The sequence below is a fragment of the Salminus brasiliensis genome, chromosome 23 (assembly GCF_030463535.1).
Source record: "Salminus brasiliensis chromosome 23, fSalBra1.hap2, whole genome shotgun sequence".
Taxonomy (NCBI): Eukaryota; Metazoa; Chordata; class Actinopteri; order Characiformes; family Bryconidae; genus Salminus; species Salminus brasiliensis.
In genome coordinates this window covers 2902192-2916785 of record NC_132900.1, presented here as the reverse complement: position 1 = coordinate 2916785, position 14594 = coordinate 2902192, and the positions used below count along the sequence as shown (strand labels likewise).

Sequence of the window (14594 nt, the reverse complement as noted above, 5' to 3'; positions counted from 1 at the left end):
ACTCAGCTGCTGTTGTTTCTTCTGAAATCAAGGATATCAAAAAAGAATTATCCCGCATTTGTTGGAGTAACTGTCTCTACTGTCCCAGGAAGAAGGCTAGATCTTCTACTAGATTTTGGAGGAGCATTGCTGTGAGGATTTGATTGCATCGTTCCCAACTGCCCCAACTCATCCCAAAACTACCCTCAAATCAATGCTTCTGGGGTCTTTATACATACCCCTCTAGCCCACGCCTGGCATTAGGCAGCATAGTATTGGCAGGGGTGTCCACAAACATTTGGACATGTAGTGTAAATGTTTGCAGTTTGACATTCTCGACATTTCCAGCTGTTGCAGCTGTTATTAGATTAGAGGAGATTAGAGCAAAAACAGTGGATGCTCCGGGCCCCATCTACTGACACCAGCCGTTTTCCCACTGTGGGCTCTCGGATCGGCGCCTCCGGTGCACTGTAGCGTTGGAAGGTGGCAGGCGACTATTGTGAGAAGGTGATGGAATGCTCAATCATTCTGCTAACTGAGCCACAGCCATCCCCATTGATTTACTGACACGTCTCCGCCGACAGCCATTCACACACCGCTTACACTGCTCCTCTGCAAATGTGTGTCCTCGCAATGTAAACACGCCGCCAAGGTCCCAGTAATCCTTCTAATGCACTGACTGTACATGAAGGACCAGGTGGAGGGATACATGCAGGTGTTGTGAGGCCAAATAGGCCCCAAAAATGTCCCAATAATTTACCCTTGATCAACCTTCCATACGAAACTCGTGTAGGAGACACGTGTAGGTTCGCTGGTGGGTTTTGGATGGTTAATAAAGGGTCTATAGTTAGGCTATAGTTGTAGGCTATAGTCGTAGGTGTTGTAGTCATGGCAACCAACGCCTGTTTCCATTCACCAGCACTGCACAGAAATTCAAGCGAGTTACCACATAGTTTCCACATACCACTTCAGCAGTCATGACATGATGCTGCCAATACAGATATCAACATAATATATTGCCCACTATATGGACAAAAGTATTGGGACACCTGCTGCACCTTCACTGTTTCTTCTGAAATCAAGAGCATTAAGAGTATTATTGTTGGAGTAACACTGTCCCTTGTGTCTACTGTCCAGGGAAGAAGACAGTACTAGATTTTGGAGGGGCATTGCTGTGAGGATTTGATTGCATTCAGCAGACTGTTGGATGATGATCACCAAAAGTACTGGATGAAGCTCCTCCATCACCCAACATTCCTTGAGGGGGGTCTTTATACCCCTCTACTAGCCCACGCCTGGCATTATTAGGAAGCATGGTGCCAATAAGCTGATGGCATGATGTTTATTCCATGGGCAGCACTTCTCTAGTTGACAAGCTGTGTCAGCAATGACTGCAGCTTAAAGAAGCTGAGTGCATTCATTAGAAGGGGTGTCCACAAACATTTGGAAATGTTGTGTATATGCAGGGATAAGAATGGTTTGCTTGGCCGGCTATGACTGCAAACCCAATCCAGCGCTGAACTGTTCACCTTTAGCCAGAAACACTACAATGGAGGCTGAACACACTGTCTTATACTGCCTTATAAGAGTTTGGGTGAGGTCCCCCGCTGGCAGACAGGCAGGCAGGTGGAACAGCAGGGAAGAATAAAGGCAGAATACATCAGCAAACTGCTGCCTTACAAAGCCCCGTCTTCCTCACCTTCTCTGGTTGTACTCGTTGGTCTTCTACGTGCGGTCACTGCTGGGGCACTGTTCCAGCCTGTACACAATTCTGACAGTTTTCTCTCCTTAAATATTCTCTTAACCAGTAAAACCATGTTCGAACATGCGCTGAAATGATCTTCTCAGGTAGAAAATTACCATATCTGTCATGTGACCATGTGACTGCAGCAGGTACAGGCTGGCGTTAAGGTGGAATTCCAGTAATTGGAAATTTTCCAAACCTACAGTGATGAAAACTCGTCATTCAGACTCGTCAGTGTAGTGTGGTGAAGGTGCGGTGGTTCAGTGCCGAGAACCGTACCAGCTCAGATTGCTGTACATTTTGGTGGTGAATGGCACCAGATGTCAGTCGCCGTGACTACAGCATTAATATAGTCGTTTTATTTACTATCCAAACCCACCAGTGAGCCTACACATGTCTTCTGAGCTTTCCTTGGGGACTACTTTGCCTCAAAGCACCTGCATGTATCCCTCCTCCTTGAATGGGTTTTGGTCAAGGGGTGGATCTACATATTAGGCAGCAAGTCAACAGTCCATTCTTGAAGGTGATGGAAGGGTGGAAATATAGAAAAATGGTCAAGCCTAAGAATCTGAGACACTTTGACAAGAACCAAACATGTGAGTTTCTAGACGAGTCAGACTGGGTCAGAACATCTCCAGAACATCAAGCAGGTCTTGTGGGACAGTGCCTACCAAAAGTGCTTTAAGGAAGGACAGCAGGTGAACTGGCAACAGGATCATAGGTGTCCAGTGGGTCCTATGATCCGAGCATCCCTGGGTTGTGCTACCTTGCCATCAGCAGCTGGAGTCAGAGGGAGCACAGCTGGCGTTGCTCTCTCAGGGGTGGGTCGATGGCCTTTCCTCCCCACATCGCTCCTAGTGAGACGTTGGTTAGCTTGTTAGCTGGCTGGCTTCGTATATATGCTGTGTTTCGAGTGATGAGGGGGGCTTTCAGATAGGGTAGAAATTGGGGTTCTTTGAAAGAAAGAGAGAAATAAGCGCATTTAAGAAGATGTATGATCTTCAGACATTCCCATGGACCCAGGTAGTGATTTGTGGAGAACGTGGGGAGCGACTGCCGATTATGACTGGCAGCTTTGGACTTTACAAATTAGCTGATGAAGGCAGGCAAAGATGAAAAGACAACATTAGCAACTTTAGCACTGCTTTAATTGCACTTGCGGAACCACAAAGAGCTTGTTCTTCGCTCATTCATCACATTGTCGGCGCAGACTCTGGAGATAGCTGAGAGGACCAAGAGCTGTTTGCTACCAGCGGAGGCTGTGCGTGTCTGGGAAATGACACAGAATTATTAATGAGGAGCTGCTTTTTGAAGCAGCAAAGCATTTTGGCGTGATTTGTTTGTCTGTTCCCAGCTGTAGTCTCCTTATAGGAGGAGAAAGGGAGAAAACTTACCGAGGATGTTATTAGTCTCAAACAGATGGAGCAGCATCTTCTCATTAGAGCATGCCCTGTGAGTCTGGAGCTACCTGGACCGTGACGGTGTGTGTGTGTGTGTGTGGCGGTGTTGACAGCTGGGACATAAAATGACACCATGTGTAATTCGGTGCATCACCGTGTTCGGGTTTGGGCTTCAAGCTCGTAATCAAGCATCACGCTTCCTTTTAAAGGCAAAGTTTAGGCAATAATACTAACATACAGCTCAGATCTATTGGCCTGGCCGCTGTCTCATGTCTACATGTCCAAATGTTTGTGGACACCCCTTCTAACGAATGCATTCGGCTATGTTAAGTTGTACCCGTTGCGGATTGTGCTAAATACAGATGTGCAAATGCACATGTACATGTCTGTCTGTCTGTAGTCCCTGTAGACAAGTATGCCTGCCACCATGCCTAATGTCAGGCGTGGGCTAAAAGTGGGAAAAGGCTGTGACTGTGTTCTCTAGAATGGTTGATGGTGTTGGGAAGTTATAATATATAACACTTTATAAATGCTCTATAAAACTCTCGTTGCTGAATGCAGTCAAATCCTCACAGCAATGCTCCTCCAAAATCTAGTAGAAAGTGTCCTTCTTCTTCTTCCCTGGACAGTAGAGACGGTTACTCCAACAGAAGCCGGAGAAACTCTTTTTAATAGCCTGATTTTGGAAAAAGCCATGAATGAGCAGGTGTCTCAATACTTATGTCAAATAATGACCCTATTTTAACAGCAGATTCTTTTCTCTTCCATAGGAGAACCACGCAAGTTTGACCCAACGTTCAGAGGACCTGTTCATAATAGGTAAATGACCTTATTTACACTATACACGTGACTCATGTGACATGTAGGTCATTTGTGGACACCCTATTCATCATTGGTCAGTTTCTGGGCACCAGAAGACACATTTTCCACTATATATTTATTTTAGAAATTTGATGTCATACGTAAATGCTGTTAAAGTTTGAAAATGTTTGTGATGTCACAAAAAACAATGCTAAAATACATTGATCAGCCATAACATTAGTACCATGTGAGGTGAATAACATTGATTATCTTCATCTACAGCCAGTTGTATGAACAATTTTTTGAGCCATTTTGACGAGATAGACAAGATTGGGATGTCTAGACGAGTCAGACTTGTTCTCCAAAACATCAGGCAGGTCTTGTGAGGTGTTGCCGATATGCAGTGGTCAGACAGTACCTACCAAAAATGCTCCAAGGAAGGACAACAGGGTCATGGGCACCTAAGACTCACTGATGCAATCCATGGAGGTCTTACCTTACAACTTCCAGGACTTAAAGGACCTCCTGCTAACGTCTTGTCTTGGTGTCAGATACCACAGACAGACCCCTTGAGAGGTCTTGTGGACTCTACCTACCTCATATATACACTATACGGATGACCAATGACCACTGTCGCACCGCATTCACCATTGGTCAGTATCTGACCACCGTAACCGCTGTTGACCGGATATTATGTGATGCTAGCGTGAGTATGCACATCGGGTATCACTGCTTGGTTACAAAATCCAGCCAAGAGCATCTCTGTGGTCAAAAACTAACCCCTAATGAAGGTCATAGAGTGCATATCCACACCTGAGCTGCAGTCTCTACCTGTATAAAAGCAAGGTGGGGTTTCTGATAAAAAGGCCACTTTCTGTTGTCTTTGGTTTAATGAGTGCTTACAGATGACCTGTAATAGAACCTTACATTGTTACCATAGCGATGGAGTTATCTTTCTATGAGCTCTATTTTTATGTGTTACTACCCTGCTGAACAAGAACAGCCTGGCCAGCAAGGTGGTTAGGCCGGTCGGCATGAACAGCTTGACCTGCCTACCCAACCAGCATGACCAAGCTGGTTGACCAGCAGGATTATTAAGCGCACGCAAGAATTTCCACAACTACAATTTCAGCCACCACAGCCCGGGAGTCGGGTTTAGCCGCGCTTCGCCTTTTCTTAGCTCGAAATCAGTGCAAATCGAATCCTCCAGTGTTCTGCAGTGACTCATATGACCACACCATTCCACACCTGTCGTCATTTCAGCCGCAAATAAGTGTGTGTTAGCCGTTAAGGCGAGGCTGGGACGACTTGAGGCTGTGAATCAGTCCAAGAGCAGGTCAGCCGGCAAATGCAGGCCCAGTAACCCAGATAGAGTGACAGTGGGCTGTTAAATAAAGAATGAATGCCCTGCTCACTTCCCTAATTGCAGCTGGCTGGGAGCGCGGCGCTCGATGTGTTGCTCAGAGAAAGAGAAGAGAGGAGGAGAGGTGTGTGTGAGTGTGTGTAGGAGTGTGTGTGTTTCTCCGTTCTGCAAAAGAATAATCTAATTTACACACGTTCCCTTAACCCAAAAGCAATTGATCATCCAGCAGCAGCAGCAGCAGCAGCAGGTTTGGCCCTTTATTCCTGCGCTGGAGCGCTGATGCTAATGTGGCTAACAGGTAACGGAAGTGGATTAGCATAGTCAGTTAGCAGCATGGTGCTAACTGCAGGCCTGAGTCATTGCACTGTCTGTTAACGCTGTTTCGGACATGCCAAGCACTTTGGTACGCTATGTGTCCAAATGTTTGTGGACACCCCTTTAGCTAATCTAGCTGACACACACACACACAGCTTGTCTAGTTCCTGTAGAGAAGTACCACCCACAGAATAGGACCCTCTGGAGCAGATCAACAGATAAACCTATTGGCACCATGTGGGCTAGAGGGGTATAGAGCCCCCCCTTGGCATTGAGCTGTGGAGCCGTGTGAACTACCTTAGCCCTGTGTTCTCTGGAACGTTGGATGACCACCACCCCACCTCTTCCTCAACTCAATACCATCCATCGTTCCAGAGAACACAGGGCTAGGGTAGTTACCAATGCTCCACAGCTCAATGCCAGGCGTGGGCTAGAGGGGTATAGAGCTCCCCCTTTGGCCCTGTGTTCTCTGGAACATTGGATGACCACCACTCCACAGCTCAACCTGGCATTGAGCTGTGAAGCATTGTTGTGAAGCACTACCTTAGCACTGCATTCTCTGGAACAATGGATGCTATATAGTTGTGGATGAGGTGGGGTGGTGGTCATCCAACATTCTGACCTCATTAACCCTGCTCTTGTTGCTGAGTGCAATCCAATCCTCACAGCAATACTTCCCTGGACAGTAGAGACAGTTACTCCAACACTCTTTTTAATACCCTTGATTTCAGAAGAAGCCGTGCATGAGCAGGTGTCCCAATACTTTTGTCTGTTAGCTAATTTGAGATATTTGAGGTCTTCAGGGGCCTGTCGATGCCCAGAACCCTCTTGTATTTCATTATCTACTGTGAACGTGAAGCAGTCGGCTGCTTGGAGCACCGAGGTGGCTGGTTGTAAAAATGTGACGATGTGCAGCCACTAGTCGTTAGACCTGGGCTGGACTGACCGGGCGTTTTTACAGCGCAGGTGTCTCCGTCTTGATTATCTCGGACTAGTGAGTCCCTTGTGAACACGATGATGAACAGTGGTATTTATCTTTGCCTTAGGGTGTTGTGAAGATTATCACGGGCAATTAATAAGCCATTTGTTACAATGTAATTACACGTCAGGGAAGCCCAAGCGAGATGCATTAGTCTCGAATCTCCATCCCTCACGTTTTAGCAGCGATCTGAGTAAATTAGGGATGAATAATTTTCCCCGGCAGAGACTTGAATGCCTCGGTCATTTAAATTCCTGCTCAGTCCCTGTAAGACTCCCTTGAAGTGGAAAGAGATGGAAGAGATTGCCTCTTGATGGCTGGAGATGTAATTATAGATCCCCCACCAACAGCAAAGCGGTTATGCAGGAGCCTCGGCCTGCTTTTTTTTTCTTTCGCCCTCTCTCAGGAGCCGCAAAATCAGCCGAGACTTCCGAGACGCGACGTGGAGTAATGTTAATGTTCTTTCAGATATTATTTTTGATTTTGTTTTGGGGGCTCTGTTCATCTCTGCTCTCTGCTTTCTTCTGCCCGCCGTGTCAAATTGCTAGACCTGTTATGTTTTCATAATTGGAAATTGATAACGCCTGTGTTTCAGCAGGGAAATTACACTGTTTTAAAAAAAAAGCATGAAAGCTAATATCGAACAATTTGTGAACTTATTTGACTTCGAAAGTTGGTTCAGCTCTCTCCCTCTCGTCAATTAAATTAATAATCAATATTCTCATTGAATAAGGGATTTATTTTTTTATGATAATAACAAAAGGAACAACACATATTAATTATTTTATTTTTGAAATACATGTTGTCCATTTCATGCTGTACATGCCCGAACAACCTGACCAGGCTAATCAACCAGCTGGTCAAAGCTGGTCGACAAGCATGACCAAGGTGTTGACCAGTATGTCCCAGTAGTTGTCCGCTGTGGACAACATGAACAAGCTGGTCAACCATCATGGCCAAGGTAGTTGACCAGCATGACCAGAATTACCAAGCTGGTCAATTAGCATGACTAGGGTGATTGACCAGTATGTCCAAGGTAGTTGACCAGTAGGACCAAGCTGGTTGACCAGCATGAGCAAGGTGGTTGACTAGTGTCCAATCTGGTTGACCAGAATGACCAGTAGGGCCAAGGTGGTTGACCAGCATGAATAAGGTGGTTGACTAGTATGAGCAATCTGGTTGACCAGCATGATCAGCATAACCAAGCTGGTTCAGCAACATGACCAAGCTTTGTGACCAGCATGCCTAAGGTGGTTGACCAGTATGACCAAGGTAGTTGTCCACTGTGAACAGTGTGACCGAGCTGGTCAGCCAGAAACCAAAGTGGTTGACCAGTTGGACCAAGGTGGTTAACCAGCATGACTAGAATAACCAAGCTGTTCAATCAGCATGACTAAGGTGGTTGACCAGTATGTCCAAGGTAGTTGACCAGTAGGGCCAAAGTGGTTAACCAGCATGACCAGAATTACCAAGCTGGTCGATCAGCATGACTAACGTGGTTGACCAGTATGTCCAAGGTAGTTGACCAGTAGGACCAAGGCAATTGACCAGCATGAGCAAGGTGGTTGACTAGTATAAGCAATCTGGTTGACCAGCATGACCAGCATGACCAAGCTGGTTCAGCAACATGACCAAGCTTTGTGACCAGCATGACTAAGGTAGTTGACCAGTATGACCAGAAAGACCAAGCTGGTCGATCAACAAGTCCATTGCGAACAGTGTGACTGAGCTGGTCAACCAGAAACCAAAGTGGTTGACCAGTTGGACCAAGGTGGTTGACAAGCATGACCAGAATAACCAAGCTGTTCAATCAGCATGACTGAGGTGGTTGATCAGTATGACCAAGGTAGTTGTCCATTGCGAACAGCGTGACCGAGCTGGTCAACCAGAAACCAAAGTGGCTGACCAGTTGGACCAGAATTACCAAGCTGTTCAATCAGCTTGACTAAGGTGGTTGACCATTATGACCAGCATGACCAAGCTGGTCGATCAACAAGTCCATTGCGAACAGTGTGACTGAGCTGGTCAACCAGAAACCAAAGTGGTGGACCAAGGTGGTTGACAAGCATGACTAGAATAACCAAGCTGTTCAATCAGCTTGACTAAGGTGGTTGACCATTATGACCAGCATGACCAAGCTGGTTCACCAGTATGATCAAGCTGGTCAACCACAGGACCGTTGTATGACTATGTATGTAATAAATGAACTTCAATTTGATTGACAGCTTAAAATCTATACCCACTGCTCTAGATTAGACACCACCACTGCAATACTGCAAATGAAAAGCATACACTTCAGCCCAATCCACACACATTCCCAGCCCCCCAAACCAAAAGGGTTAGTTCCAGATCTCTCGTGTGGCCTCCCAATCCAAAAAAAGCAGAGATGGTGAGGAGGTGAGGAGAAAATCAAAATCAGCCGGAGACCAGCAGGGTGATGGAGGCCAGAGCTGATCCATGAGTGTGGATCTGAATGTGGCAGCGAGTGCAAGTCCTAACAGGGCAGGGGAAAAAATCTCTCTGAATTATTCAGCAAGTGAAGGCTGTTTGTTAAAGTCTACTGTGTCTGGTCTGAGCTGAATGCTAGTGAAGGCAGCCTCAGCCCATGGGACAGTGACTGCTCGGAAAGCACCTGAGTTTAGCTTTCTAAAAGTGTCGTAGTGCTAAAATCACCGTAAGTGGTCTCCAGCAGTTACCATGATCCTAATACTCCTGCACTCGAGCCACGGTCATGCAGTCTTATGCAATTGTTGCGTAAGTAAAGGGTTAGCGTACAGGCGTACAGAAAGCTAACTGAAGCATAGCTGAAGGATAGCTTCTGTAGCCATATTTTGAAGAGATCGTTTGGGGGAAACTCTTAACGCTTATCCCAAATGTAGCCAAAGGACATCTTTGCTATCTGAAATTAGCACCTTTGAGGCTAATATAATATATTTGGCTGCTAAAGTTTCAAATGATGTCATTTCATGCAAAAATACATTATTTGCAGACAAAATAAGCTAGCGTGACGGGGTGGTAGGTCAAACTGAGGGATTCAGATAAATGATCAAATCTGCACAAAAATGTTTGTTGTTTTTTTAAATAAATATATCTGCATGACTCACTGCTATCCATGAAAATCAGAAAGTCGCAAATCAGGGATCAGGATGGCTGCTGTCGTTTTTAGCTATGCTAGCATCATGTAGTTGACGTTTATAGATACTGGTGAGTCGTACAGCGTCAGAAACCACACAAACAAGACTATTAGAGATTGCTGAACACCTTCACACAGTCTGAGGAGTGTGTGATGATTTACACATGCAGTTAGCATCACGCTAATGGGCCTGCTAATAAGTTTCCAGGATTAGCTTCAGCGCAAGCCTAAGGGTTGAGTCATTCAATGCCATTTCCGAGAGCAAACACTTTAGTTTATCCTAAATGATATCTTCACATCTCAGACATTAATAAATCCTTATTAATATGATTTTTTCTCTTAGGACGTGGGAGACATATTGATAATAACGTGACGGGGTGGTATGTGACAGGGTGGTATGTGACAGGGTAGTAAATGTCATCCAAACTGGCCACTAAATGTAGCCCCAGGACACCTTTGCTATCTGAAATTTGCTTCTTTGGGGCTAATTAAAAATATGTGGCTGCTCCAAAGTCTCAAATGATGTCACTTCCTCTGCACTATGTCATTTAAAGCAACAGTACATTATTTACAGACAAAATAAGCTAGCGTGACGGGGTGGTAGGTCAAAACTTAGGGATGCAGATAAATAATAAAATCTGTACATAAATGTTTGTTGTTATTTTGAATAAATATATCTTATATATCTTATGTGTTATGTGGACAAATATGGACATCCAGCCAGCTGCTGTTAGCGTTAGCTAATAGCGTTGTGTACTCGACTCTCTGATGCACCAGCCAGCAGACGCCAGTGCCAGCCAGCACTACACTGGAGTAATGTGGGGCGAAAGTGCCATCTACCCAACTCGGAAAGAGCAAGGCCAATCAATTGTGCTCTATCAGGTCCCGGTTGCCGATGGCTTGCAGCATGACCGGGATTCGAACTTCGAAGCGATCCTTTGGTCATAGTGACCTCTCATCAAACATCTCATATGCAAATAGCACTGTTCATCCAGCCATTGTTATTTTGAATAAATATATCTTATATATCTTATGTGTTTGATGATATACAGACAAATATGGACATCCAGCCAGCTGCTATTAGCGTTGTGTACCCGGCTCTGATGCACCTGCCAGCAGATGCCAGTGCCGGCCAGCACCACACTCTGGAGTGATGTGGGGAGAAAGTGAGAAAATCTACCCAACCCGGAAAGAGAGAGGCCAATTGTGCTCTTTCAGGCCCCGACTGCCGATGACTTGCAGCATGACCGGGATTCGAACAAGCGATCCTCTGGTCATAGTGACCTCTCATCAAACATCTCATATGCAAATGACTCTGTAAACACACAAATGCCAACCATGACTTTGCCATTGGTTAAATAACACGTACAGGGGTGAATGTGCTCATCAATTGTTTCTGTTTCTTTGCTGAAGCATCATTTTTACAACGGCTATTTAATTAAAGAACCACGGAACAATGCCCCAGTGTCACGCCGCCTTCTCTAAGCAGCTCTGTGGGTCAGAAATGTTGTGGCAGTGTGATCAGTGTGCTTATTCTGAGCTCAGTCAGAGATACAGCACTGGCCCACCTGCTGCAAGGCATTTCTAATGAGCTCTGATCGGCTTAGCATGTAAAGCGAACAGTTGAGAAATCCCTCCTGGCCTCTGGGGGCCATTTATAGACCCACTGTGTGGAAGGTGTCACTCGTGGAGTTGGATTGACCTCAGTTAATTAGGGTTTAGTCTCTACCCTTGGCGTGTGGAGGCTTAGAGCTGGCATAGAAAGGTCTTACGGTGCAGAAGCTGAAGATGCTTATGGAGTAGATAGCAACTAGTTTGTGGGTGAGATTAACCTCATACGGGTCAATGCATGTAATGGATATAGAACTTCCAGCTGAAGCAACCTTGCCACCCCTGTTCCTTTGGAGATCCCAGTAGATACAACCCTCCTAACAGCCTGGCCAGCTCAAGCTGGTTCAGCTGGTTGTCCAGCTTGGCTCTTGAGGGTATGTTTTCGTTTCTGCTAGCTAGTCAGTTAATATGTCCACACTGGTCCACCAGTATGACCAGCTAGTCTTGAAGCTTCAGTGCAATTCGGTGACAATTCGACCCTTCTTCTCCCTGACGCTGGCCTACAAAGCCAAGACTGGACCACCCAGCCCCTCCACCAGTACTTGAGGCGACGGTCAAAAGCTGATCTGCACCGAGAGCCCTTCCAGCTTCAAGTACGGCTCGGCTCGACCCGCCATCCTTTAAGATCCATGGATCTCTGTCCTGCACCGAAGTGGTGGAACGAGCTTCCCCTGGGTGTCCGAACAGCAGAGTCCAACGCTCGCTGTCTTCAAACCCAGACTGAAGACCGACCTCTTCTGAGAGTACTCAGGCGAAAAGAAGAGTTCTATGGTATCCATATTGACTTGTGTTTAGTAGAGTCTAAGATTAGAGGATCTCAGAGTTTTTAGTCTATTGAAACTAGCTGAGGTTCTTCTTGAGTAAACAGTGAAGCACTTTTGTAAGTCGCTCTGGAGAAGACATGGTCTAGCAGTTTGGGTATCGGTGAAATTTCACCAAGCAACTTTCTGTCAACACTGTTGATCACAACTTGAGTTATTTGAGGAATTGGTCCTCAAAGGAAGTTTTTTCTTGATGTTTGAAGAATAATGGACCTTGAGTAACTGTGCCAAATCCCACAGTCACGCCATATGTGGAGCCGTGCTGAGATGCTGGCTCTATAGCAACTGATCTGGCTTTCAACCAACACCTCAAAGCAGCTCTGGGAAAACTTTGGTTTCTTATTTGTGAACATCGCTTCATGTGTTTTCCCTCTCTGTGTTGGATAAAGCTGTGAATCCAGATTCAGAAGTGGCCGAGAGAATGGCTTCTGCTTTTGAGTTCTTAATGCTCTTCAGGAGTTTCGGATCCTCTCAATGGTTCTTTTTCGCGCTCTTGGGGACTTTGGTCCTGGGGTTTTGGTCATTGGTTCGTCCTCATGTTTTATTAATTTTTCAAACCCCTGACTCTGGCCTACAAAGCCAAGACTGGACAGCCCCAGCCAGCTCCTCCGTACTTGATGGCGATGGTCAAAAGCCGATCTGCATCAAGAGACCTTCCAGCTTCAAATACGGCTCGACCATCCTTTAAGATCCGTGGAAGACGAGCGTCCAGACTTTTTTCTGTCCTGCACCGTGTGGTGGTGGAACAAACTTCACCCTGGGTGTCCGAACAGCAGAGTCCAACACTCGCTGTCTTCAAACCCAGACTGAAGACCCTCCTCTTTTGAGAGTACTCAGGCGAAGAGTACTATGGCCTCCATATTGACTTGTGTTTAGTAGAGTCTAAGATTAGAGGATCTTTGAATTTTTAGTCTATTGAAACTAGCTGAGGTTCTTCTTGAGTAAACAGTGAAGCTTTTTTGTAAGTCGCTCTGGAGAAGAGCATCTGATAAATGCCGCAAATGTAAAAGTAGTAGGTCGTCCTTGTTTCTAAGAAAATGCCTCATATTGAGTGTTGGTTCCTCCCACTGGAGAGAGTTTCCCATTTCGAGTCTTGACTCTTTCATTGGTCACATTTACAGCATTTATCCTGAGCGACTTTTAAGGTTACTCGTACTATAGAGGTGGGCCAATGCAGTGTTGGGAGTCTTGCCCAAAGACTCTGGTAGAGCACCCAGACTGGTAATCGAACCCCGGCCTCCCACATGGTGTAATAGCTCACTGGCAGTGATGTAGTGGTGTTATGTCTTGCGCTACACCAACCACTTCCACATCTCCTATGGAGTCTTGGTTCCTTCTATGGTTCCTCATGCTCTTAAGTCATGTCTTCTTTTGAGTCTTAGTACGTCTAGTTCCGGTTCCTCTCAGTGGTTCTTGGTTACACTTGGTGGTTCTTCCTTATGCTCTTAGATTTAGAGTTTATCCTTCTGAGTCTGGGTTCTCTCATTGGATCTTCCCTATTTCTTGGTTCCTCTCAAGAGTTCTTCCTAGCTTCTTAGTGAGTCTAGGTTCCTCTCAGGGGTTCGTGTTGGTTCTTCCTAGTGTGGAACCATATCTAGAGTCCATCTAGATCCCATCATTTGGTATCATTTCAGAGCGGAGCAGTCTTTACAGGTTTACACTGGGCTTTACGCCGTCCTGCACTCCTTCACGGTAAAGGGCGAGCGATTCTCAAACCCAGCAGAAAACTCAGGTTGGGCTTAAGGCAAGGCTTTGCTGTGGGCGTCCAAGTGGGAGTTATAACAGAAGAGAAAGAGAGAGAGCGATCAGAGGAATCTCTCCAGGCATTCCCCTGGCCAGCAGGAACAGACACTTCTACGCTTACTGTGTTGAGCCGGGCCCACAGGGGACAGCAGCAGATGTCCAGGGTTGAAGTATGAATAGTCGGGTCAGAAAAGATAATGCGGCTCGCAGCGAAAGAAAGTCAATGGCCACCAATTAGCATGACAAATGATCACGCTAATGCCTGGTGCCTACTATCTCCCATTCACTGTTAGCTGTGTTATTAGTGGGTTTGGTCAGTTTGGCCTTTTCCTTTAAAGGGTGATTCTTCTATTGGGGGCTCTGTTTACCAGCTTAACTTAAATAATAATAATAATTTCGTTTTAATTATGTCAGGACAAATTACATGCTTTAACCCCTTAATTAAGAAAGGCTTATCACACACTTAGGTGTATTACTCGAGTAACTACGGAGACTCCTGTAGGAACTGAGCAGTGGTGGGCTATTGATGACCGGGTTGTGGGTTCGATACCTGGGCTCGGCAAGCTGCCACTGATGGGCACTTGAACAAGGCCCTTCTCTTCTCCCTGGGAGCTGGAGTTGCCTTTACCTTCAACTGGAGAAGGCCTAACTAACTTTTCTTCCTTTACTGGTCTACTCTGCTGGTTTTTACGGCCATACTGGGTT

The 14594-nt window shown here is 45.9% G+C and overlaps 1 protein-coding gene across 2 annotated transcripts in view; it reads left to right on the top strand.

Moving 5' to 3' along the window:
• The window catches only part of slc44a5a (solute carrier family 44 member 5a), a 110349-nt gene that overhangs the window by 63159 nt on the left and 32596 nt on the right, over positions 1 to 14594 (top strand). For both annotated transcript variants that reach the window (XM_072668582.1, XM_072668583.1), the window contains exon 2: positions 3894 to 3942. In XM_072668582.1, the coding sequence (XP_072524683.1) occupies positions 3894 to 3942 (49 nt within the window). The remainder of the gene's footprint in view (positions 1 to 3893; positions 3943 to 14594) is intronic.